Source organism: Ambystoma mexicanum, chromosome 4p (genome assembly GCF_040938575.1).
Source record: "Ambystoma mexicanum isolate Mex_15411 chromosome 4p, UKY_AmexF1_1, whole genome shotgun sequence".
Classification (NCBI taxonomy): domain Eukaryota; kingdom Metazoa; phylum Chordata; class Amphibia; order Caudata; family Ambystomatidae; genus Ambystoma; species Ambystoma mexicanum.
In genome coordinates this window covers 1202048968-1202063484 of record NC_090927.1, presented here as the reverse complement: position 1 = coordinate 1202063484, position 14517 = coordinate 1202048968, and the positions used below count along the sequence as shown (strand labels likewise).

Sequence of the window (14517 nt, the reverse complement as noted above, 5' to 3'; positions counted from 1 at the left end):
AGTGAATTAACTTTGAAGCTAAGAAACAATACCGTTGACAGAGTGGTCCGGCATCACGTGGGTCCTTATTCGAAGTCTCTGTTAGGTATCCGTCCGAAAGGTTATGAATGTTAAAAGAACGAGAATTGTAAAATTGAAGTGGTCCTGCAACGGGTCAAGCCAAACCTTGTGCACATTCAAAAGTTTTGGATACTTGATGTCAAATTGACATTTGTCCGAGCCTGGCTGAGCGAGCCTAATTGTGTTGAAGGGATCTGAGCCCGGCTGAGGGGGATCCAGGGTCAACCGTGAGTCACCCAAAAAAGAATAACCTATGAACATTGTGTGAAAGTGAAAGGTGAACAATAGCCTCGAGCTCAGCAGAGGGAAGCCTGTGCAGAACTTTATGCTAAAAGAATCAGAGCCCGGCTGAGGGGGATCCGGGGATGAAGAGTGACTCACCTGATGTGAATACTTGTGAAAATCTGAAAAGGAAAATAACTTGTTTATTTGGTTGCATCAGGCCTGTCGAGTGAAGAGACTTTGAGATGCAAGGAGACTTACGCTCCGAAGGCCCTGATGCTGACGATTGAACTGTAACCTTGTGCTAAAGAAGCTGGAGACTGTGCTATGCTCGAGTGAACCGCCTTCTCTCGTTGTGAAAATGTGGGGAAGGCAAGCCAACAGCCTGAAAACCTGACATATCATTTTTTAAAACTTCTTTCTTTTTCATAACATCATTCCCCACACTATTTGTATTTAGAGGTAAGGATTGGCAATAGGTGTTTTAGTATAGGCCCCTTTAATTTTGACAAGACACCACTAGGACTGCGTTAGTTATTTGATGGTTGTACCTTGCTCCAATCTGTAGATTTAGGTTTAGATAGGCATTTATCTTGCCCTTTGAGAAGTTGAACAAACACCCTTGAACTGTGGTCACTTGCGTCTGTCTTACTGTTGATGCCATGCCTTCCTTACAGACCCCACAACGAATAGAGATGGCATTCGAGGGGTATTTCCTTGTCTCAGTTGAGGGAGAGAGAAACCACTGACTACCAGAGAAGGAGCTGGGATGCGAAAATAGTTGAAACAAGCAACAGAGGACAACATCCTCAGCCCAGTGGCCACAGGAAGACACAGAATACTAGATAAAGGTCAGGAACTCAAAGCAAAGTGCCAGAGAAGGAGCTGGGACGCGAAAATAGTTGAAACAAGCAACAGAGGACAACATCCTCAGCCCAGTGGCCACAGGAAGACACAGAATACTAGATAAAGGTCAGGAACTCAAAGCAAAGTGCAATACAGCATAAGGAAAAAGTTCCCCAATTCAGTGACCAAAGGGATATCACAAACTTATAGAAAGAGTTGGGACACTGTACCAGCCTGGGAACAGAGACCAACGGAATTGCTGAGCTGGCAGGATTTAAGGACATTAAAAGTTATATGTCGAGAGCCAGGGCAAGGGAGTCCTTTCCCCTGGTCCAAAGGGTGTGGACACTGTGATACATCCATGGACACCAGGAGAAGTGAGACATTCTCCTGGCAAAGAATCTGAAAGCTGAACTAATATAGAAGTCAGCAGAACATCAGGGGAAGGGGGTCATTCCCTCTGGCTTGTGCCTTTTTTGTAAAGAGGAATGCGAAAGCCAAACTAAATTAGAAGTCAACAGAATGTGAGGTGAAGGGAGTCATTCCCCATGGCTTTTGCTTTTTTTGTAAAGAGAACTTTTCTGAGTGTACCAGGAGAAGGGAGGTATTCTCCTGGTTGAAGATATTTTGTGTTTGTACTGTGCCAGGAGAAGGGCGACAGTCGCTTGGACTTTTAACTAAGCCACATACAAGGAGAAGGGAATCATTCTCTTGGTGGAAGACTTTACTTTATTTAGCATTCCTAGGTATAAGTGTAAGACGTAGAAAAAGGGGTATGGACAAGGACAGTGGATATGATTTGACAGTCATTCTTATTTTAAGGTTCAGGCAGAGAAACCCCTCAGAGTTAGGGATAGATAGGTTTGTGCAAAGCTCAATAAAAGTTCATAACCAAAACCATGCCACCTCTTGGTCTGTTTCCTAGCTCTACACCCTTACAGGATCCATTTGTACGACAGGGGTACGACAGGGATGTGTCATCTCCCCACTCTTGTTTAATATATACCTTAATGAGTTGGTGAAGCCCCAACTTATATATTGACGTGGTACTTCTTGGCAGAACCACTTTTGCCTTACATAAATTGTTAGATAAATACTATAATTTTATGAAGGCCAAATGTATGGAGGTGAATAAAATAAAATCCCAGGTGCTGCTCTTTCACAGGAATAAAGTGTCTAATAATTCTCCCATTTTTATGGGAGAATTCTCCAATTTCTTTTATAATTCTCCCATGTTTTATGTGTACTTGGTTGAATTGTCCAGAGTCTCCCACTTTGATTATTTGGGCATACGATTTGTAGTCGCTAGGTCTTGGAAAGCACAGCTTAAGGGTAGTCAGTGATATAAACGTTCCCCACAATGTTTTTCACAGAAACAGCGATAATAAAATAGTGGGGGAGGACTAGGACGGGAGGGCAGAAGCTCAGGGGGTGTCCCCCTGAAAGGGATAGTTTCATTCATTTTAATGGTTATTATAGAATGACTTCATAGTTTAAAACGTGATGCTGCGTGCTTTATTTATCTGGCCTGCAATTCAGCATTTCAAGTAAGCTAACCTGGAAATGTGGCTGTAAAGCTCTCTCATGGCAGGCTTCTTCGGTGATCGTAAAAGATACTTCCTAAAGCAGACTTGCTTTAGGCTGAAGTGACGTGGCTCCCCTGTGTAAGCAGAGAGTTACACATTTCCACACAGCTTCAGTTATACTGCTTGACATACTAAATGAGATTACTCCGTTCCTTTTCCTTAAGGCTTAAAAAAATAACCAATATGTAGTTTCCCAACTTTTTTAAACGTGGCATTATTTTTACCTTTAGCACTCTTCATTTTTTCAATGACATTCCTACAGCACAATGTTTAAAAAACGTTAATATCACATACAACCAGCTTGAGTAGGTTAAAGGAAGAACGAAAACAGTGTAACATTGGCATTCTGTGTGTTTCTTTACATCGCTTGGAGGTCCAGCAGTTACCCCAGCACTAAAGGTCTATTGACACCGCCTTATATGGGGAAGGGGTACGGGCCCTACATCATCTGGGTCAGTTAGTGCTTAGTGAAAGAAAGTTTCTCAAGTATATATTCAGGGTTTCTCTGGCTACGGCCGAAGAGTTATTGTATCTGCAAACTAGCCTGAACCCCAATGGGATTCAAACTGCAATTTGCCCCAAGCAGATTATGGTTATACATTTGGACCAGTAGGGTGAAACATTTGAATAAGCTTATCCTGAAAGATGTTTTAAGAATGGAACAAGTATTTAACATACCATGGTTGAAGGTTGTAAAAAAAGAATCTGATGTCGATATGGGCCATTTATTTACCCAAGCTGAGTTTATAAGGACTCCATTTTAATATTCAGAAGGCTGAAATTCAAGGAGAATTTTGTCTTGGGTTGATTAAGCTATGCATAAAGTAGCACTGCCCTCTTATACAAAGACAATTGCCTGGATAGAAAGATGTGCATTTGGGCTAATTTGCATACCCACAATGCCTTGTGGTTCAGAACTAGAGGTGAACTTCCAGCAATGGCTACTAGGGGTGCTGTGGAGTGTGTGACTTGGCGCCAATGGATTTTTCTATTTTCACATTTCAGATGAAAGGGTTTTTTTTCCAAACCTTTTTAAACCCACCCACAACTTTCTTGGTGTTGCTTAGGCAATGTTGAGTCACTTATTTTTAATTTATGTAAGCAATGGGCCTGTGCAATGTTGGAAAATGTTCTGATACAGGTTATGCTAATTAAGAATATGACTGCATAGAGTGGATCTGTATTTGATATGTATGATTTTACTGTTATGTTTAATCAACTTTCCATTCAAAATAAACAGATTGATAGATTGGCTGGGGCTGTGGACGAGACGAGGGCGGGGGCTGTGGTAGTTGTAGTGTGAGAGATAGAAGTAGGTTGTGACACAGGACGGTGGACATTGATTTTGACAGACATTCTGACACAACCTTTAGTATTAGTTTCAAGCAGGACAATCCCTCTCACATGATAGGTATAGTGACAGACTTTTTTTACATAAATAAAAGTCTATAACCACCACCATGCGACCTTTCAGCTTCCTTCTTCAACACACTTACAGTTTACACATGCCTGCTTTGATGCATGCTGACAGAAACAAGAATGTTAATTGGGACACAATCAATTAAGCAATAGCCGAAAACACACATGACAAGGGATTAAGAATCTAATGAGACTAGAAGGGGACAGTGACAAGGATGAGAGCCTGTAACTTTGACACATACTTGTTTGGTTTACTCGTGCCTGTCTTGAGACATTTTAGAAGAACAACGCATGGTGCTCGGCAGGATACAAAAAAAAGCATTTCTGGTGCACCAATTCCTGACAACAGCCAATTTCCATGCTAACCAAGTATTCTGCTTCTCAACACCAGCTCCCCTCTCCACCTCTCCACCTCTCGCTCCTCTCAGAAGCATTGTTTTCGTCGCCAATTAAAGTACCATCATTTGTGCCACAAGCAATGAATGTAGCAATTGCACCTATTACTGTGGACTTATTCTAATTATTTTAGTACATTTCAAAGAAATATAAACATTTTGCTACAGAATTCAGATAGCTGACTTTATGAAAAAAAGACTGTTTAATTCCGTATAATTTATGTTTACCCAGTCTTCTGGCAGAAGTTGCTCCTTTTCAGGCATGACTCTAAACATTCTATGTAAAAGACTTAACATGGTAGGCACACGTGGAGCCTTTACATTTTTAGATGCTGTTTCAAGGCCTAGTTCAGTCACTGCTATCTTGTGCCTAGTAGATAAAACATTGAAATGGGTCTGGTGGAATTAGTTTGTCTCCAGGTGGGTCCCAATCCCACCTACAAGCAAGGTCCTCACAATTCAGTGTTCTCACTGGCACATTTCCATTAACAGCCTTGCCTGAAAAATCAACGTTTTAAAGATATGGGATGTTGATTAGCATTTCACTTCTGTATCCCTGCAGATCAAAGGCAAAATGTGCACTGGCAAAAAGGCACGGGCAGGGCGTTTCTTATATGTGGATTTGCACATGTGCACATAAACACATCATGTTTACGCATATACAGAGAGTAATGTGGCACTCCAGTGCCAAAGCTCTCATTTGGTAGCTCTTACAAGCAGTAAAACATGAATAGACAACAAAACACTACTCACTTTGTTGCCATCAAAGATACAGAGGCGCACATGTCTGCTAAGCACTTGTATGCTGGTTCCCGGCAAAGGTATCATTTTACAACTCCACAAAGTTAAAACAAGGGAAACACGACTCTGTCTGGTTTGAATCTGCAAAGCAACATTTAATATTAAGGTTAGCAGCGATACTATTAAACTTAGCATTGCAATACATACGGGTTCATTTATTTGTGTTCATGGACAACGTTACTTATCCAAGTACAATCAGTTTAAATAGTTACAATACATCATCCACTGGTGTTTTATGTCTAGGATTTAGTTATAGATAGAATATTTACACAAAAGCAAGTGTCCCTATTGCAAGTAAAATATTTATGGGTTCAGATCAACAGCAAAGTGGCCTACAAAAATGTCTGGCGATTTCCTGGTAGGCCTCTAAGACATATCTTGTGTATGTGTCCTCTGCAATGTTTGCATTGCCACACAGTGCCTACTGTGAGAAATCCAGGGAATTTGTCCTTTCGGTGGAGCCACCCCCTTTGGGACTATTGAGGTGAACCTGCTACGCGATATAATTCGTATGGGTCATGGCAAGCGCATTCCCACTGCAATGCCCCTCTCTCCGGAGACGACACTCCCCTCTGAGGACAAGGAATGCCCAAGGATGGGCTTCATCCCACCTCCCTTCCCAGACTTCCATGTTTAATGGTTATTTGAGAATTGAAGATGTTCAGATCCTCCCCTATCTTAACATGCTAATCAACTTCTCTCTCTTTCTTTCTCTCTCTCTCTCTCTCTCTCTGTCTCTCTCTCTCTCTCTCTCTCTCTCTCTCTCTCTCTCTCTCTCTCTCTCTGTCTCTCGCTCTCTCTCTGTCTCTCGCTCTCTCTGTCTGTCTCTCTCGCTATCTCTCCTCTTCTGTCTTTCCGGTCTCTTTCAAACATGCTACTGTTATCCCCATTCTAAAAAATAACCCTCTCTTGACCCCTCCCTTCCTGCTAATTCCTGCCCTATTTCTTTAATCCCTTTTCCTATCTTAGCTCCTGGAGCAAATTGTTTAGTCTCAAGTTTCTTCTTTTCTTCATCTACACTCTCTGCTCCGTCCACTCCAGTCCGGCTTTAGGCTGGCGCACTCTACTGAAACTGCCGTCTTTCATGTTTCTGATTTCCTTCTTTCTGCACGTCACAACCAGCTCTTTTCTATCTTTATTCTACTCGACCTTTCTGCGGCTTTTGACACTGTGGATCACCCTACTTTATTCTTTTCTCTTTCCTCTTTAGGCATCTCTGACCCATCTCTCACCTGGTTTAAATCCTATCTTTCTGGTCGGTCATACCTGGGCCGGCCAGCTCTCCACTCCTCTTCTCTTCTACTTCTACACAGTGTTCCCAAGGCTCTGTTATTGGCACACTCCTATTTTCACTATACAAAAGCCCTCGTTCCTCCCTTATCTTATCCTTAAATTTCTCCTGTCACTTTTACGCTGATGACTCACAAATGTTATTTTCTTTTTATGAAATTTATGATGCTTTTCACTCTCTTTGTTCTATCCAATCCTGGGTGCTTTCCCACTTTCTTCAGCTTAACCCATCTAAAACAGAAGTTTTGTTTTTCCCCTCCCATCCTCTCCTTCCTCCATACCTTTCCTTTCCCTCATTCTCAACTCTCCCTTTCTTCCTCTGCCCAGAATCTCAGCGTCCTCTTTGACGCCTCTCTCTCATTTCTCTTACTGCATGCAATTGTCGTTTTCTTCTCTTTAATCTCTGCCGCAATCACACATTCCTCTCTTTTTGCGCCTCGAAACTCCTCCTCTCCGCTCTAATCTTTTCCCGTATGGACTATTGTTCCTCCCTTCTCATTAGACTTCCTGCATTTTGGCTTCCCCTCTGCGCTCCATTTATAACTCCGTCATTCATCTTCTCTTTCGCCTCCCCATGCTTCCATCTCCTCCTCACTTCTATCTGCCTCCATACTGCCATTTGAATCACGTTTTTTGTTTCACTTCCTTTCTATTGTGCACAGGGGCGGGGGGGGAGACAGAGCGTGCACACGGGGGGAGACAAAGCGTGCGCATGGGGGGGCAAGGCAGAACGCACGCATTGGGGCAAGGCAGAGCATGTGCACGCACAGGGGGCGGGGCAAGGCAGAGCACGCGCATGCACAGGGGGCAAGGCAGAGCACGCGCACGCACAGGGGGCAAGACAGGGGGCAAGACGGCGCACGCGAGCGCACGGGGGCAAGACAGGGCGCGCGCGAGCGCACAGGGGGCAAGACAGGGCGCGCGCGAGCGCACAGGGGGCAAGACAGGGCGCGCGCGAGCGCACAGGGGGAAGACACAGAGCGCACAGGCACAGGGGGAAGACAGAGCGCGCGCAGGCACAGGGGGGAAGACAGAGCACGCACGTGCACAGGGGGAAGACCGAGAGCACGCACGTGCACAGGGGGAAGACCGAGAGCACGCACGTGCACAGGGGGAAGACCGAGAGCACGCACGTGCACAGGGGGAAGACCGAGAGCGCGCACGTGCACAGGGGGAAGACCGAGAGCGCGCACGTGCACAGGGGGGAGAAAGAGTGTGCATGTGCAAACGGGGAAGACAGAGCATGTGTGCAAACAGGGGGGAAGACAGAGCACGTGCGCAAACAGGGGAAGACAAAGCATGCGCGGGCACAGGGGGGAAGACAGCGCACGCGGGAACAGGGGGGAAGACAGCGCACGCGGGAACAGGGGGGAAGATAGCGCACGCGGGAACAGGGGGGAAGACAGCGCACGCGGGAACAGGGGGGAAGACAGCGCAGGCACAGGGGCAAGACAGAGCATCAACAAGGGTATGATAAAAGCCTATCTTTTCTTTTTAAATTGTTTTTATTTGCATTTACTTTGTACACATTACCAACTGTCCCACCCTCCTCCCAATCATCCTTTTGACCCAACGCCCCCAACGCTCCCCCGGCCTAGATTGCAGACGTACCAAATCTATTTTGACAAGTGTACCACAAAACGTGTACCAACCCTTGTTACCAACTCAAGCAATACCCAGTATATGCAGTCTCGGAGGGCAATACATAACATTGTAGTCCTTATGCAAAAAGTCAAGCACTTCCTTCCAGAGAATGCAGAATGTTCTCCCTGTAATGAGTGTCATCCATTCCAATACTTAAAAGTTCCAAACTTTCATGAACCAATCCATGATATGCGGGGGATCTTTCGCTTTCTATTTTTGAGCAATCGCCAGTAGTCCCGCCAGTTGCAACATTGCATAGGCCTTCTGAGGCGATTTCGATTGCCGTCTAAAGTCCTCCTCTAGCATTACTAGGAGTGCTGACTGTTGAGATCTAGGATTTTGCGAGGGAAACAACTTGCTCATATGTTTATTCACTGTTTCCCAATACTGTATCAACAATGGGCAGCTCCACCATATGTGTTCCCAATTCCCCACCCATTCCACAATCCCTCCAGCATTTATCTATTAATGATGGTTTCATTTTCCTCAAACCAGCCTGAGTGTAATGCCATTGCATCATTACTTTGTACCAGAACTCTCGAGTCCGAATTAATTTGGCTGGTTCGGGAATTGCTGTCCACAGACTTTCCCAATGTAAATCTGAGATCTCTGCCCTCAGAGTTACCTGCCAGTGTGGCCTATAGCTAATCGTCTTCTTGCCTTCAGCATCCCCCATCAGTTTATATAAATGCGAAATAAAGTCCTTGACCCCTGGATCGGATGTCACAAAGTTTTCTAAGGGTGATGCTGCAGAATTTACAGGTGGGGCAAGAATCCAATGTCTCACCTGAAAATATTGAAATCTTAAGTTTCCAGATAAGCCAAACTCTTGCTTACATTGTATAAACGATTTCACTTCCTTCCCCTGAAACATGTCTCTAAGCTTTCTGCATCCTGCCTGTTTCCATTCTTTACATGCCTCAGGTTCTAGCCCAGGGGTAAACTGAGGGTTAAAGAACAAATGTGTACGCTGAGAGGAGCATGTTGTCCTTCTGTGTTTTTTAACTATTGCGTCCCATGTTTCCTCCACTACACCCGTAATATTGTTCGCATTAATATTAGCCGGGCGGTCTTCTTTTGGCAACCACAGTGCGTCCCGGAGTCTAGGACCACCCCCACTGCTTGTTCCATCTGTAGCCATGTTTTCCCCGACTCACCCAGGGACCATTCATTAATCACCCTTATTTGAGCAGCACGATAGTACTTCAAAAACTTTGGGAGACCCAAACCGCCCCTCTCTGTAGGAAGCATTAGTGTGCTTAAGGCTACCTGTGGGGTTTTATTCTGCCATATAAATGCTGAAAAACTATGTATTCTGCGAAAGAACGACAGGGGCACTGATAGGTAATGCTTGAAAAATATAGCTTTGTGAAGGGTGACCATTTTCACATGGTTTATTCTACCCAACCTTGAGATGGTGAAAGGGTCCCACCTTTTCAGCTGTGCTTCAATTAGCAATATGGGGTAGTTAGCTACATATAAACCTTTGAGTGATGGGGTTATTGTTACCCTGAGTCATTTTATCCTCCCAGAGGCCCACCCCAGTTGCGTGTGTTCGCGTAGGTCCTGCATTTCTGATGGTGAGAGGGATAGGTATAAAATCTCGGATTTGGTTACATTAATCTTTAATTCAGCCACCCCGCCAAAGATCTCTTCCGGAGTGGCCACCTGTAAAGTGTTAAATGGATCTGCTGCCATAAGTAACATATCGTCGGCATAAACATTAATTTTATGAGCAACACCAGCGAATTGTGTCCCTTTTATTACCTCTGTCTGCTGAAATGTTGCCAATAGTGGTCTAAATGATATAATATGATATGGCATTTGTAACGCGCCTATACACAAGTGTTTCAAGGAGCGACTAGGCAAGGAAGGGGGAAGAGACGGAGGACAGAGACAACGATCTTACTAGGCCAAATAAAATTAGATTGCCCAAGTGCAGGGGAGGTGGAGGAGAAAAGTGCCAGGGGAAAGTTGAGGGGGCAGTGCTGTGCATCGGATAAAAACAATAACAAGAAGTGCAGCCAGCACGTGGCAGGTGCAAGGGTAAGGGTAAGTGCAAACAGCAGGTGTCCAAAAGTGCAGGTAGGGGCACTGCAGGGTAACAATTACAGACCCAAGTGCAAGGGTTGCCGGGAGGCAGTGTGGGTGTGAAACTGGGCAGGCAGCGACCTAGGCCTGAAATCAGAAGGTAGCCAGGTGGCCACTGCAGTATCAAACAGGAAATCAGCAGGGAAGAGGATGAGAGAATGCAGAAGCAAAGAGGAAGGTCATGAGGTCCTTCCGGAACCAGAGATGGTTCTCCTCAAGTTTCAGAGAGGCAGGGAGGCTGTTCCAGAGGGAGGCCCCATCCAAAGAAAGAGATCTACCACCAACTCATTGCTTGGAGAAGCGACCGACCCTGTGGGAGTTGGAGGTGGAGGAGCGAAGAGCTCGAGTAGGAAGGTATTTACAAAGCGAGAGTGGGAGGTATTGAGGACCAAGGCCCCAGAAGGCCTTTTGGACCATGCAGAGGGTCTTGAACTTAATCCTTGCAGCCACTGGTAGCCAATGCAGAGATTTCAGTGCTGGAGAGATACGATCCCTGGGCTTGAGGCCAAGTACAAGTCTCGCAGTCCTGTTCTCGATGAGTTGCGGAGAGTAGAAGCAGGCAGATTTAGAAAGAGGCTGTTGCAGTAGTCCAGCCTAGAGAGAACCAGAGCTCTGAAAATAGTGAGCTTCTGGGGGAGGGAGAGGAAAGGAAGAATACCTCTGAGGAGGTGCAGTTGATAGTTTGGCTTCTTAGAGATGTCAGAGATGTGAAGAGAAAAGGAGAGTGTGGAGTCGGAGATTACCCTGAGGTTCTTAGCCTCACAGGTGGGAGCAGGAAGAGGGCCAAGGGAGTCCAGCCAGAGAGTGACAGGAAAAGAGGGTACAGGTGTGCCGATGAGGAGAATCTCTGTTTTACTGGCATTAAGGCACAGATCGTTGGCGGAACACCACTCCTGGATAGCAGACGGACAGTCGGAGATGAGAGAAGCAGAAGAGGTGGCAAAGGGGAGCCTGAAAACATGCCGAGTGTCATCCGCATAGCACTGAAAGTTGGAGCAGAGAGCAGCAATGCAGTGGGCGAGAGGTGTCAAGTATTGGTTGAAAAGCCAGGGAAAGAGGTTAGACCCCTGGGGAACACCTTAGGTAGAGAGTGAGATTGAGGAAAGGAAGGAGCCAAGTTGGACCTGGGAGGGTCGTTCAGAGAGGAACGAGGTCAGCCAGGCCAGGGCCTGATCGGTGATACCCAGGTTATCAAGGTGACGATTGAGCAGGATGGCATGGTTGACCATGTCAAATGCACAAGAGAGATCGAGTAAGATGAGGACAGAGGGGAGATTAGAATTAAGGTTAGACAGCAGATCTCAAGCCACACTGATGGTCATGGAGACAACAGATTCAGTGTGAAGATTAAGCTGGGAAATGACCAGCTTTTCCAGCAGTTTGCCCAGGAAAGGAGTGATGGAGACTGGGCGATAGTTAGCCGGCAGGAGGGGTCGGCTGAGGGTTTCTTGAGAAGAGGGTGCACAAGAGTGCTCCAGTGGTGAAGCAGTGGTTGCAGAAGTCAGCCTGGGCAGGAGCGAGCGTGTCAATGTGGTCCTTGATGGTTTTGGAAGAACAGGGAAGAACCTGTTTTGACAAGACTTTCATAGATCGGACTTGTGTCGAAACCTCATCAAGGGAGAACAGAGGAAAGGAAGAGAAAGAGGGAGGAGAGGTGGCCACAGGAGGGCCAGAGGTCAAGGAGAGAATAGAGGGAGGAGGAGTAGAGGACGAGAGGGTGGACAGGATGTCCTGGGTTTTAGAGATGAAATGAGAAGCCAGGGGTGTGCAGAGGGCCTGGGAGGGGACAGGAGAGGTGGAGACTGCAGCAGGATTGGCCAGCTCCTTGCAGATTTTAAAGAGTTCAGCTGAGTTATTAGATGCCGCAGAGACGCAGGCTTGGATGTGGGCTCTCTTCTTAGTGCGGACAGAGAGCCGGTATTGCCTTTGGAGCAGGCGGCAGGCCAGTTTGTCAGAGGATGCACAAGAAGCTGGCCATTTCCTCTCAGCAACCCTGCACTTGCGTTTAAGGGTGACGAGGTCAGAGTCATACCAGGAGTTGCACTTGGCTTTGGGCTTCAAGCAGATCCTCATGACAGGGGCAAGAGTATCAGAGATAGAATAGTGGAGCATGGAAAGGGCTTTGTCAGGATGTGGGTCAGCCAGAGGGGGAGAGAAAGAAGCGGCGAAAGCCTCAACTGACACACGCTTCATGGGTCGGATGACCGAGAAGGTAGGTAGCAGTGCTGGAGTTGGCTTGGCCTGAGGGGTAGAGAGGGAGAGATGGGAGGAAAGGAGAAAGTGATCACTCCAGGAGAGAGGAGTGGTGAGGAGGATAGGGAGGGGGAGGTCTGAGGAGATCAGAACATCGAGAGTTTGCCCTGCAGAGTGAGTCGGGCCGGGGGGGTGGGGGAGAAAAGAGAGAGAGAGAGAGAGAGAGAGAGAGAGAGAGAGACTGCAGACAAGCCATTCAAAAGAGGAGTAGGCCTGCATAGGAATGACAGAGACAGGAATCCACTCCAGGGCGATCAAGGCTACTCCGGAACGGTTGGATCTGGGCACGCAGAGGATCTTGTGTCAAAGCTTGTGACAGAGCTGGCCGTGAACCATGTCTCGGTGAGACCGAGGACATCGAGATTAAGTTCTTCCAGGAGGCAGCAGATGTCAGAGGAGTGTTTGACAGATGAGCAAGAGTTGAGAATGGCAATATGGAGAAGGTTGCCAACCTTGAAAGACTTCCGGGGAGCGTACAAATCAAAGGTCTGTCCTGCGGAGGTATACAAGGAGCCCGAGGGGGGCAGAAGAGGAAGGGGGAGAGGGCAAGGTAGCCAAGGAGGAGGCAGAGGGGGGAGGAAAGGAAGCTGAAGAAGGGAGAGAAGGGACAGCAGGAGATGAAAGGAAATTGATGAGGCGCGGGAAGCGTCTATCAAAGAGGCGAAGGTTGGATTGAGGTCCTTGGGCCAAGAGTGTGCCATTCAGGTAAAAATTAATGATGACCTCAGAGGAGTGGAAGGGGGCTAGGAGGGCCTCCCAACAGGTGCCACCATTAATGGGAGAAGAAGAGAAAGGAGAGAGCACAGAGACCATATGAAGAGTCCATTGGTCTGGCGAGGGAATGACAAAAGAGGATGTCGGTGAGGGTCTGTCTGGAGAAAGCACTGGTATAGGTGTCAGTGATTGAGAGGCCTGGCTTGGAGACCAGGATAGCCTTTTTGAACTTCTTCCTACCAGACTTAGTGAGGAGAGCAGGATAGTCGAAAGAGAAGCAGTGTGAAAAGATAGGAGAAACGGAGAGCATCATACAGTCAGTGGGGGAAGACGGGAGAGGAAGAGGGGTGGAGGCGAAAGGTGGGGGGGACACTATGGGAAGACGCAAGGAGGGGTGCAAGCAGACGAGAGAGAAAGGGACAAGACAATAGTGGACGATTGACTAAGTAGACAAGAACTCAGATGGAAGAGCAGGCAGAAGAAAAGGCAGTCCGGTAAGCAAATCAGGTTACCAGGGCATCAGAAACAGAGCAGTTATTAAAAAAGAGAATCTAGAGGAGGGAGGAGCACAGCAGAACACGGAACAATATACAAAATAACAAAGCAGTCGACAGATGTACGCCTAGAAGAATACTGCAGAACACCATGCAATACAATGCAGGGAGGGGGAAGCGGGCACACAGCAGGGGCGGGGGAAGCGGGCACACAGCAGGGGTGAACATGGGGCACCTTTGCTTGGTTCCCCGTTGTAGAACAATAGGGGTTGATACATGGCCATGTATTAACAATCGTGCTGTTGGGTTTTTAGAATTAGCCTTAATCAAACCTATACATTTTGGTCCGAATCCCATCCTAGTTAAGGCTGAAAAGAGAAATGACCATTCGCATCAATAGAGACGAGGACTGTTTGGAATCTGCCTCTTTTTCACTTTCTTCAGAATATGACATACTCTACGAATATTATCATGCTTTTAACAAAGTCGTCTTTTGATGCCGCCATGTCGGTGCACTCTGTTGTGTTTCCGAGGAAACTTGTGATTTTGATTTGGTCAAGGCCTCTGATGGACTTTAATTTTCTGCCCAAAGCGAGTCCAAGGATTTATGCTGTTTCTGCTCAGCTTCGATTCGATTTGGCCCAATTGGGATTGCTTCTTTCTTTAGGTGATTCACTATTGAACCGGATCCCCCTCAGTCAG

General features: G+C 46.6%; 1 protein-coding gene and 1 long non-coding RNA gene across 2 annotated transcripts in view; one reads left to right on the top strand and one right to left on the bottom strand.

The window, feature by feature from the left end:
• The window catches only part of NPHP1 (nephrocystin 1), a 1322209-nt gene that overhangs the window by 579896 nt on the left and 727796 nt on the right, over positions 1–14517 (bottom strand). The window contains exon 11 of the mRNA XM_069606852.1: positions 5282–5410. Within this exon, the coding sequence (XP_069462953.1) occupies positions 5282–5410 (129 nt within the window). The remainder of the gene's footprint in view (positions 1–5281; positions 5411–14517) is intronic.
• Positions 7978–14517, top strand: part of LOC138453731 (uncharacterized) — a 60968-nt gene continuing 54428 nt past the window's right edge. Inside the window, exon 1 of the long non-coding RNA XR_011260508.1 lies at positions 7978–8087. This is a non-coding gene — a long non-coding RNA (uncharacterized lncRNA). The remainder of the gene's footprint in view (positions 8088–14517) is intronic.